The sequence below is a fragment of the Coregonus clupeaformis genome, unplaced genomic scaffold (genome assembly GCF_020615455.1).
Source record: "Coregonus clupeaformis isolate EN_2021a unplaced genomic scaffold, ASM2061545v1 scaf0173, whole genome shotgun sequence".
In the NCBI taxonomy this organism is placed as follows: Eukaryota; Metazoa; Chordata; class Actinopteri; order Salmoniformes; family Salmonidae; genus Coregonus; species Coregonus clupeaformis.
Window position 1 is genome coordinate 323,461 of NW_025533628.1, and position 12,401 is coordinate 335,861.

Sequence of the window (12,401 nt, forward strand, 5' to 3'; positions counted from 1 at the left end):
ATCCAGAAGAGGATTGGGAGAATGTCATATGGTCAGATGAAACTAAAATAGAACTTTTTGGTAAAAACTCAACTCGTCGTGTTTGGAGGACAAAGAATGCTGAGTTGCATCCAAAGAACACCATACCTACTGTGAAGCATGGGGGTGGAAACATCATGCTTTGGGGCTGTTTTTCTGCAAAGGGACCAGGACGACTGATCCATGTAAAGGAAAGAATGAATGGGGCCATGTATCGTGAGAATTTGAGTGAAAACCTCCTTCCATCAGCAAGGGCATTGAAGATGAAACGTGGCTGGGTCTTTCAGCATGACAATGATCCCAAACACACCGCCCGGGCAACGAAGGAGTGGCTTCGTAAGAAGCATTTCAAGGTCCTGGAGTGGCCTAGCCAGTCTCCAGATCTCAACCCCATAGAAAATCTTTGGAGGGAGTTGAAAGTCCGCGTTGCCCAGCGACAGCCCCAAAACATCACTGCTCTAGAGGAGATCTGCATGGAGGAATGGGCCAAAATACCAGCAACAGTGTGTGAAAACCTTGTGAAGACTTACAGAAAACATTTGACCTGTGTCATTGCCAACAAAGGGTATATAACAAAGTATTGAGAAACTTTTGTTATTGACCAAATACTTATTTTCCACCATAATTTGCAAATAAATTCATTAAAAATCCTACAATGTGATTTTCTGGATTTTTTTCTCTCCATTTTGTCTGTCATAGTTGACATGTACCTATGATGAAAATGACAGGCCTCTCTCATCTTTTTAAGTGGGAGAACTTGCACAATTGGTAGCTGACTAAATACAGAAATGTGTACTCTGCTCTGCTTGAGAGGAGCACAGCATAGTTGGAGTGTTTGTTTGCTCCACGGGGGGACCAGAACGAAAATGTAACTCACTACTGTAAGTCGCTCTGGATAAGAGCGTCTGAAGAATGTAGATGTGGAAGTTGGTCGTTCCACCGATTCGGTGCCTTTTGAGAAGTGTAACTTGGTAAAAACAAAACGTTTGATTTCACCTCATTTTAACATTCTGTTATTAAAAAGCACATGTTCAACTTCATAAACTTCACGTTTTCCCATCTCAAGGGGTTAAATAAATAATAAAACATTATAGTAGGTGACTATTAAGCGGCAAATATAGTAACAGGGTTGACCGTAACGGGGTTGACCGCAACGGGGTTGACTGTAACGGGGTTGACCGTAACGGGGTTGACCGTAACATGGTTGACCGTAACATGGTTGACCGTAACCAGGGTTGACCGTAATGGGGTTGACCGCAACGGGGTTGACCGTAACATGGTTTACCGTAACATGGTTGACCGTAACAGGGTTGACCATAACAGGGTTGACCGTAACAGGGTTGAGGATTTCACCTTAAATCAGCCATAAATCAGATTGCGACAGGGGCAATGGAGGCTTGTTGGATGCAACAGGGAGTGGCAATTGAATGCAAGCTTCACAAAAAAGTTGAAATCATTAAAACATTTCTAGCCTTTCTATCAATGAGTAATAGGGTTGAGTATTATGCTCGACCCGTTCAGCTTTCCACCATAAAACACCAGGAAATTGCCAAAAATATTAGAACCAGCTCAACCGCTTTTACAATATGATATGATGATTAGATGTTCAGTGTTTCTTTAGAATAAAATGAAAAAAATGAATAGTATCACGATATTAAAACGAGAGTTCAGTTCATGTAAAATGACTCACTTAGTCACATGAAATAGATCATCTTCAGAAATGACTAAGGGCTTTACAATGGTGGTGAAAACCTGGAGAAATGTTGGGATTAAGTGGGTTAAAATCTTCCTAGAAGTCACAGAGGGTGCACAGAGGGACTTGTCAAAATGTTGAATTTTGGCACTTTAGCAAGTCAGATTTATTGAATTATCCATGTGGTCTATATTAAAGGGCACTTCATTTATTATAACAGGCTTTAAAAATTCAATATTGGTGCACAATTTCTACATAAAATATCGAAGGGCGGCCTCCCGAGTGGTGTAGCGGTCTAAGGCACTGTAGCGCAGTGCTTGAGGCGTCACTACAGATCCGGGTTTGATCCCGGGCTGTGTCGCAGCCGGCCGCGACCGGGAGACCCATGAGGCGACGCACAATTGGCCCAGCGTCGTCCGGGTTAGGGGAGGGTTTGGCCGGCCGGGATGTCCTTGTCCCATCACGCTCTAGCGACTCCTGTGGCGGGCCGGGCGCCGTGCACGCTGACACGGTCGGCAGGTGTACGGTGTTTCCTCCGACACATTGGTGCGGCTGGCTTCCGGGTTAAGCGAGCAGTGTGTCAAGAAGCAGTGCGGCTTGGCAGGGTCGTGTTTCGGAGGACGCACGGCTCTCGACTTTTGCCTCTCCTGAGTCCATCCCGAGTCCAGACTGTAACTACCACTTTTCATGGAATGACCCCAAATGTATCATTGATTTTTGTCCTTGTTCCTCTCCACAGCCTGGATGCGTGAACACAACAGAAGCTGACATCAAGAAGTCATCAAGGATGAAGCAGCCTCATAAAACAAAAAAGGTATAGACTGTCATATGTACTGTAATAAGAGAGAGGATGTGGAGACAGAGACAGAGGATGTGGTGACAGCAGAGAGAGAGGATGTGGTGACAGCAGTGACAGAAAGAGAGGATGTGGTGACAGCAGTGACAGAGAGAGAGGATGTGGTGACAGCAGTGACAGAGAGAGAGGATATGGTGACAGCAGTGACAGAAAGAGAGGATGTGGTGACAGCAGTGACAGAAAGAGAGGATGTGGTGACAGCAGTGACAGAGAGAGAGGATGTGGTGACAGCAGTGACAGAGAGAGAGGATATGGTGACAGCAGTGACAGAGAGAGAGGATGTGGAGACAGCAATGACAGAGAGAGAGGATGTGGTGACAGCAGTGACAGAGAGAGAGGATGTGGTGACAGCAGTGACAGAGAGAGAGGATGTGGTGACAGCAGTGACAGAGAGAGAGGATGTGGTGACAGCAGTGACAGAGAGAGAGGATGTGGTGACAGCAGAGACAGAGAGAGATGATGTGGAGACAGCAGTGACAGAGAGAGAGGATATGGTGACAGCAGTGACAGAGAGAGAGGATGTGGAGACAGCAGTGACAGAGAGAGAGGATGTGGAGACAGCAGTTACAGAGAGAGAGGATGTGGTGACAGCAGTGACAGAGAGAGAGGATGTGGAGACAGCAGTGACAGAGAGAGAGGATGTGGAGACAGCAGTTACAGAGAGAGAGGATGTGGTGACAGCAGTTACAGAGAGAGAGGATGTGGTGACAGCAGAGACAGAGAGAGATGATGTGGAGACAGCAGTGACAGAGAGAGAGGATATGGTGACAGCAGTGACAGAGAGAGAGGATGTGGAGACAGCAGTTACAGAGAGAGAGGATGTGGTGACAGCAGTGACAGAGAGATGATGTGGAGACAGCAATGACAGAGAGAGGATGTGGCGACAGAAGTGACAGAGAGAGAGGGTGTGGAGACAGCAGTGACAGAGAGAGAGGGTGTGGAGACAGCAGTGACAGAGAGAGAGGGTGTGGAGACAGCGGTGACAGAGAGAGAGGGTGTGGAGACAGCGGTGACAGAGAGAGAGGGTGTGGAGACAGCAGTGACAGAGAGAGAGGGTGTGGAGACAGCGGTGACAGAGAGAGAATTGAAGTGAGTGAGAGAGTGAAAGAGAGAGGGATGGAGAGAGAGAGCCATCACAGCAGCAAGATGTGACCTGTTGCCACAAGAAAAGGGCAACCAGTGAAGAACAAACACCATTGTAAATACAACCCATATTTATGTTGATTTATTTTCCCATTTGTACTTTAACTATTTGCACATTGTTACAACACTGTATATATACATAATTTGACATTTGAAATGTCTTTATTCTTTTGGAAACTTCTGAGTGTAATGTTTACTGTTAATATTTATTGTTTATTTCACTTTTGTTTACTATCTACTTCACTTGCTTTGGCAATGTTAACACACGTTTTCCATGCCAATAAAGCCCTTAAATTGAATTGAATTGAGAGGGAGAGAGGGAGAGAGGGAGAGAGAGAGAGAGAGAAAGAATACAGCAACATTCTCCTCTCCCTCCTCTTTCTCTGTGTGTGTGAATGTGCTGTCCTTGTCTTGCTCCTCTGTACGTCAGTTTGAATGGGCTCTTCTCTCTCTCTGTGCATCTGAATGGTGGTCCTCTCCAGTCTGTGTACGGCCCCCAGAATGACATTCGGAGCCACAGCCCCACCCACACCCCCGCTCCAGAGGTCAAAGATCCCACAGAGGAGGAGATACGTGACCAGGTAATGTCGTCAATTCAAGGACACATTACAAAAGAGGGTTATTCTAGGGCGGATGTCAACAGATATCCATCAAAATGCAATGACATGTCACACAGAGTGTTTACTGGGAGATTGAGACATCTAAAATCATGTTATCTGACAGAATGATTGTTAGCTTGACTGGTTATCTGACAGAATGATTGTTAGCTTGACTCTATCATGTTATCTGACAGAATGATTGTTAGCTTGACTGGTTATATGACAGAATGATTGTTAGCTTGACTGGTTATATGATAGAATGATTGTTAGCTTGACTGGTTATCTGACAGAGCAGCATGCCATCACATTGGCACCTTCTCCTTTCAGATTCAATACTGGCAAGCCCAACTAGACAGGCATCGGTTAAAAATGTCCAAGGTGGCAGAAAGGTAGGCTGTTTTCTTCTAATGCAACACACACCTCTATGCATATTTACAGATTGTTCATGCAACTTTTTTCCTAACTAAATTGGAAGTGAAACTGACCCTCCTGTGATGGCCTCTGACAATACCTCATAGAGTTCCTATCTTGTTATTGGAGTAGTCTCTGAAAACAGACTGGTAATCAAGGCTGTTATTGGAGGATTGGTCTCTGAAAACAGACTGGTAATCAAGGCTGTTATTGGAGGATTGGTCTCTGAAAACAGACTGGTAATCAAGGCTGTTATTGGAGGATTAGTCTCTGAAAACAGACTGGTAATCAAGGCTGTTATTGGAGGATTAGTCTCTGAAAACAGACTGGTAATCAAGGCTGTTATTGGAGGATTAGTCTCTGAAAACAGACTGGTAATCAAGGCTGTTATTGGAGGATTGGTCTCTGAAAACAGACTGGTAATCAAGGCTGTTATTGGAGGATTAGTCTCTGAAAACAGACTGGTAATCAAGGCTGTTATTGGAGGATTGGTCTCTGAAAACAGACTGGTAATCAAGGCTGTTATTGGAGGATTAGTCTCTGAAAACAGACTGGTAATCAAGGCTGTTATTGGAGGATTAGTCTCTGAAAACAGACTGGTAATCAAGGCTGTTATTGGAGTAGTCTCTGAAAACAGACTGGTAATCAAGGCTGTTATTGGAGGATTAGTCTCTGAAAACAGACTGGTAATCAAGGCTGTTATTGGAGGATTAGTCTCTGAAAACAGACTGGTAATCAAGGCTGTTATTGGAGGATTAGTCTCTGAAAACAGACTGGTAATCAAGGCTGTTATTGGAGGATTAGTCTCTGAAAACAGACTGGTAATCAAGGCTGTTATTGGAGGATTAGTCTCTGAAAACAGACTGGTAATCAAGGCTGTTATTGGAGGATTAGTCTCTGAAAACAGACTGGTAATCAAGGCTGTTATTGGAGGATTAGTCTCTGAAAACAGACTGGTAATCAAGGCTGTTATTGGAGGATTAGTCTCTGAAAACAGACTGGTAATCAAGGCTGTTATTGGAGGATTAGTCTCTGAAAACAGACTGGTAATCAAGGCTGTTATTGGAGGATTAGTCTCTGAAAACAGACTGGTAATCAAGGCTGTTATTGGAGGATTAGTCTCTGAAAACAGACTGGTAATCAAGGCTGTTATTGGAGGATTAGTCTCTGAAAACAGACTGGTAATCAAGGCTGTTATTGGAGGATTAGTCTCTGAAAACAGACTGGTAATCAAGGCTGTTATTGGAGGATTAGTCTCTGAAAACAGACTGGTAATCAAGGCTGTTATTGGAGGATTAGTCTCTGAAAACAGACTGGTAATCAAGGCTGTTATTGGAGGATTAGTCTCTGAAAACAGACTGGTAATCAAGGCTGTTATTGGAGGATTAGTCTCTGAAAACAGACTGGTAATCAAGGCTGTTATTGGAGGATTAGTCTCTGAAAACAGACTGGTAATCAAGGCTGTTATTGGAGGATTAGTCTCTGAAAACAGACTGGTAATCAAGGCTGTTATTGGAGGATTGGTCTCTGAAAACAGACTGGTAATCAAGGCTGTTATTGGAGGATTAGTCTCTGAAAACAGACTGGTAATCAAGGCTGTTATTGGAGGATTAGTCTCTGAAAACAGACTGGTAATCAAGGCTGTTATTGGAGGATTAGTCTCTGAAAACAGACTGGTAATCAAGGCTGTTATTGGAGGATAGTCTCTGAAAACAGACTGGTAATCAAGGCTGTTATTGGAGGATTGGTCTCTGAAAACAGACTGGTAATCAAGGCTGTTATTGGAGGTGGTCTCTGAAAACAGACTGGTAATCAAGGCTGTTATTGGAGGATTAGTCTCTGAAAACAGACTGGTAATCAAGGCTGTTATTGGAGGTAGTCTCTGAAAACAGACTGGTAATCAAGGCTGTTATTGGAGGATTAGTCTCTGAAAACAGACTGGTAATCAAGGCTGTTATTGGAGGATTAGTCTCTGAAAACAGACTGGTAATCAAGGCTGTTATTGGAGGATTAGTCTCTGAAAACAGACTGGTAATCAAGGCTGTTATTGGAGGATTAGTCTCTGAAAACAGACTGGTAATCAAGGCTGTTATTGGAGGATTAGTCTCTGAAAACAGACTGGTAATCAAGGCTGTTATTGGAGGATTAGTCTCTGAAAACAGACTGGTAATCAAGGCTGTTATTGGAGGATTAGTCTCTGAAAACAGACTGGTAATCAAGGCTGTTATTGGAGGATTAGTCTCTGAAAACAGACTGGTAATCAAGGCTGTTATTGGAGGATTGGTCTCTGAAAACAGACTGGTAATCAAGGCTGTTATTGGAGGATTAGTCTCTGAAAACAGACTGGTAATCAAGGCTGTTATTGGAGGATTAGTCTCTGAAAACAGACTGGTAATCAAGGCTGTTATTGGAGGATTGGTCTCTGAAAACAGACTGGTAATCAAGGCTGTTATTGGAGGAAGTCTCTGAAAACAGACTGGTAATCAAGGCTGTTATTGGAGGATTAGTCTCTGAAAACAGACTGGTAATCAAGGCTGTTATTGGAGGATTGGTCTCTGAAAACAGACTGGTAATCAAGGCTGTTATTGGAGGATTGGTCTCTGAAAACAGACTGGTAATCAAGGCTGTTATTGGAGGATTAGTCTCTGAAAACAGACTGGTAATCAAGGCTGTTATTGGAGGATTAGTCTCTGAAAACAGACTGGTAATCAAGGCTGTTATTGGAGGATTAGTCTCTGAAAACAGACTGGTAATCAAGGCTGTTATTGGAGGATTAGTCTCTGAAAACAGACTGGTAATCAAGGCTGTTATTGGAGGATTAGTCTCTGAAAACAGACTGGTAATCAAGGCTGTTATTGGAGGATTAGTCTCTGAAAACAGACTGGTAATCAAGGCTGTTATTGGAGGATTAGTCTCTGAAAACAGACTGGTAATCAAGGCTGTTATTGGAGGATTAGTCTCTGAAAACAGACTGGTAATCAAGGCTGTTATTGGAGCGGTCTCTGAAAACAGACTGGTAATCAAGGCTGTTATTGGAGCGGTCTCTGAAAACAGACTGGTAATCAAGGCTGTTATTGGAGGATTAGTCTCTGAAAACAGACTGGTAATCAAGGCTGTTATTGGAGGATTAGTCTCTGAAAACAGACTGGTAATCAAGGCTGTTATTGGAGGATTAGTCTCTGAAAACAGACTGGTAATCAAGGCTGTTATTGGAGGATTGGTCTCTGAAAACAGACTGGTAATCAAGGCTGTTATTGGAGGATTAGTCTCTGAAAACAGACTGGTAATCAAGGCTGTTATTGGAGGATTGGTCTCTGAAAACAGACTGGTAATCAAGGCTGTTATTGGAGGATTAGTCTCTGAAAACAGACTGGTAATCAAGGCTGTTATTGGAGGATTAGTCTCTGAAAACAGACTGGTAATCAAGGCTGTTATTGGAGGATTAGTCTCTGAAAACAGACTGGTAATCAAGGCTGTTATTGGAGGATTAGTCTCTGAAAACAGACTGGTAATCAAGGCTGTTATTGGAGGATTAGTCTCTGAAAACAGACTGGTAATCAAGGCTGTTATTGGAGGATTAGTCTCTGAAAACAGACTGGTAATCAAGGCTGTTATTGGAGGATTAGTCTCTGAAAACAGACTGGTAATCAAGGCTGTTATTGGAGGATAGTCTCTGAAAACAGACTGGTAATCAAGGCTGTTATTGGAGGATTAGTCTCTGAAAACAGACTGGTAATCAAGGCTGTTATTGGAGGATTAGTCTCTGAAAACAGACTGGTAATCAAGGCTGTTATTGGAGGATTAGTCTCTGAAAACAGACTGGTAATCAAGGCTGTTATTGGAGGATTAGTCTCTGAAAACAGACTGGTAATCAAGGCTGTTATTGGAGGATTAGTCTCTGAAAACAGACTGGTAATCAAGGCTGTTATTGGAGGATTAGTCTCTGAAAACAGACTGGTAATCAAGGCTGTTATTGGAGGATTAGTCTCTGAAAACAGACTGGTAATCAAGGCTGTTATTGGAGGATTAGTCTCTGAAAACAGACTGGTAATCAAGGCTGTTATTGGAGGATTAGTCTCTGAAAACAGACTGGTAATCAAGGCTGTTATTGGAGGATTAGTCTCTGAAAACAGACTGGTAATCAAGGCTGTTATTGGAGGATTAGTCTCTGAAAACAGACTGGTAATCAAGGCTGTTATTGGAGGATTAGTCTCTGAAAACAGACTGGTAATCAAGGCTGTTATTGGAGGATTAGTCTCTGAAAACAGACTGGTAATCAAGGCTGTTATTGGAGGATTAGTCTCTGAAAACAGACTGGTAATCAAGGCTGTTATTGGAGGATTAGTCTCTGAAAACAGACTGGTAATCAAGGCTGTTATTGGAGGATTAGTCTCTGAAAACAGACTGGTAATCAAGGCTGTTATTGGAGGATTAGTCTCTGAAAACAGACTGGTAATCAAGGCTGTTATTGGAGGATTAGTCTCTGAAAACAGACTGGTAATCAAGGCTGTTATTGGAGGATTAGTCTCTGAAAACAGACTGGTAATCAAGGCTGTTATTGGAGGATTAGTCTCTGAAAACAGACTGGTAATCAAGGCTGTTATTGGAGGATTGGTCTCTGAAAACAGACTGGTAATCAAGGCTGTTATTGGAGGATTAGTCTCTGAAAACAGACTGGTAATCAAGGCTGTTATTGGAGGATTAGTCTCTGAAAACAGACTGGTAATCAAGGCTGTTATTGGAGGATTAGTCTCTGAAAACAGACTGGTAATCAAGGCTGTTATTGGAGGATAGTCTCTGAAAACAGACTGGTAATCAAGGCTGTTATTGGAGGATTAGTCTCTGAAAACAGACTGGTAATCAAGGCTGTTATTGGAGGATTAGTCTCTGAAAACAGACTGGTAATCAAGGCTGTTATTGGAGGATTAGTCTCTGAAAACAGACTGGTAATCAAGGCTGTTATTGGAGGATTAGTCTCTGAAAACAGACTGGTAATCAAGGCTGTTATTGGAGGATTAGTCTCTGAAAACAGACTGGTAATCAAGGCTGTTATTGGAGGATTAGTCTCTGAAAACAGACTGGTAATCAAGGCTGTTATTGGAGGATTAGTCTCTGAAAACAGACTGGTAATCAAGGCTGTTATTGGAGGATTAGTCTCTGAAAACAGACTGGTAATCAAGGCTGTTATTGGAGGATTAGTCTCTGAAAACAGACTGGTAATCAAGGCTGTTATTGGAGGATTAGTCTCTGAAAACAGACTGGTAATCAAGGCTGTTATTGGAGGATTAGTCTCTGAAAACAGACTGGTAATCAAGGCTGTTATTGGAGGATTAGTCTCTGAAAACAGACTGGTAATCAAGGCTGTTATTGGAGGATTAGTCTCTGAAAACAGACTGGTAATCAAGGCTGTTATTGGAGGGATAGTCTCTGAAAACAGACTGGTAATCAAGGCTGTTATTGGAGGATTAGTCTCTGAAAACAGACTGGTAATCAAGGCTGTTATTGGAGGCGGTCTCTGAAAACAGACTGGTAATCAAGGCTGTTATTGGAGGATTAGTCTCTGAAAACAGACTGGTAATCAAGGCTGTTATTGGAGGATTAGTCTCTGAAAACAGACTGGTAATCAAGGCTGTTATTGGAGGATTAGTCTCTGAAAACAGACTGGTAATCAAGGCTGTTATTGGAGGATTAGTCTCTGAAAACAGACTGGTAATCAAGGCTGTTATTGGAGGATAGTCTCTGAAAACAGACTGGTAATCAAGGCTGTTATTGGAGGATTAGTCTCTGAAAACAGACTGGTAATCAAGGCTGTTATTGGAGGATTAGTCTCTGAAAACAGACTGGTAATCAAGGCTGTTATTGGAGATTAGTCTCTGAAAACAGACTGGTAATCAAGGCTGTTATTGGAGGATTAGTCTCTGAAAACAGACTGGTAATCAAGGCTGTTATTGGAGGATTAGTCTCTGAAAACAGACTGGTAATCAAGGCTGTTATTGGAGGATTAGTCTCTGAAAACAGACTGGTAATCAAGGCTGTTATTGGAGGATTAGTCTCTGAAAACAGACTGGTAATCAAGGCTGTTATTGGAGTGGTCTCTGAAAACAGACTGGTAATCAAGGCTGTTATTGGAGGATTAGTCTCTGAAAACAGACTGGTAATCAAGGCTGTTATTGGAGGATTGGTCTCTGAAAACAGACTGGTAATCAAGGCTGTTATTGGAGGATTAGTCTCTGAAAACAGACTGGTAATCAAGGCTGTTATTGGAGGATTAGTCTCTGAAAACAGACTGGTAATCAAGGCTGTTATTGGAGGATTAGTCTCTGAAAACAGACTGGTAATCAAGGCTGTTATTGGAGGATTAGTCTCTGAAAACAGACTGGTAATCAAGGCTGTTATTGGAGGATTAGTCTCTGAAAACAGACTGGTAATCAAGGCTGTTATTGGAGGATTAGTCTCTGAAAACAGACTGGTAATCAAGGCTGTTATTGGAGGATTGGTCTCTGAAAACAGACTGGTAATCAAGGCTGTTATTGGAGGATTAGTCTCTGAAAACAGACTGGTAATCAAGGCTGTTATTGGAGGATTAGTCTCTGAAAACAGACTGGTAATCAAGGCTGTTATTGGAGGATTAGTCTCTGAAAACAGACTGGTAATCAAGGCTGTTATTGGAGGATTAGTCTCTGAAAACAGACTGGTAATCAAGGCTGTTATTGGAGTGATGTCTCTGAAAACAGACTGGTAATCAAGGCTGTTATTGGAGGATTAGTCTCTGAAAACAGACTGGTAATCAAGGCTGTTATTGGAGGATTAGTCTCTGAAAACAGACTGGTAATCAAGGCTGTTATTGGAGGATTAGTCTCTGAAAACAGACTGGTAATCAAGGCTGTTATTGGAGGATTAGTCTCTGAAAACAGACTGGTAATCAAGGCTGTTATTGGAGGATTAGTCTCTGAAAACAGACTGGTAATCAAGGCTGTTATTGGAGGATTAGTCTCTGAAAACAGACTGGTAATCAAGGCTGTTATTGGAGGATTAGTCTCTGAAAACAGACTGGTAATCAAGGCTGTTATTGGAGGATTGGTCTCTGAAAACAGACTGGTAATCAAGGCTGTTATTGGAGGATTAGTCTCTGAAAACAGACTGGTAATCAAGGCTGTTATTGGAGGATTAGTCTCTGAAAACAGACTGGTAATCAAGGCTGTTATTGGAGGATTAGTCTCTGAAAACAGACTGGTAATCAAGGCTGTTATTGGAGGATTGGTCTCTGAAAACAGACTGGTAATCAAGGCTGTTATTGGAGGATTAGTCTCTGAAAACAGACTGGTAATCAAGGCTGTTATTGGAGGGTTAGTCTCTGAAAACAGACTGGTAATCAAGGCTGTTATTGGAGGATTAGTCTCTGAAAACAGACTGGTAATCAAGGCTGTTATTGGAGGATTAGTCTCTGAAAACAGACTGGTAATCAAGGCTGTTATTGGAGGATTAGTCTCTGAAAACAGACTGGTAATCAAGGCTGTTATTGGAGGATTAGTCTCTGAAAACAGACTGGTAATCAAGGCTGTTATTGGAGGATTAGTCTCTGAAAACAGACTGGTAATCAAGGCTGTTATTGGAGGATTAGTCTCTGAAAACAGACTGGTAATCAAGGCTGTTATTGGAGGATTAGTCTCTGAAAACAGAC

General features: G+C 42.4%; 1 protein-coding gene across 1 annotated transcript in view; it reads left to right on the forward strand.

Moving 5' to 3' along the window:
• The window catches only part of LOC121578767 (regulator of G-protein signaling 7-like), a 268,935-nt gene that overhangs the window by 167,255 nt on the left and 89,279 nt on the right, over positions 1–12,401 (forward strand). Inside the window, exons 10-12 of the mRNA XM_045213932.1 lie at positions 2,451–2,525; positions 4,193–4,291; positions 4,637–4,698. Of these exons, the coding sequence (XP_045069867.1) occupies positions 2,451–2,525; positions 4,193–4,291; positions 4,637–4,698 (236 nt within the window). The remainder of the gene's footprint in view (positions 1–2,450; positions 2,526–4,192; positions 4,292–4,636; positions 4,699–12,401) is intronic.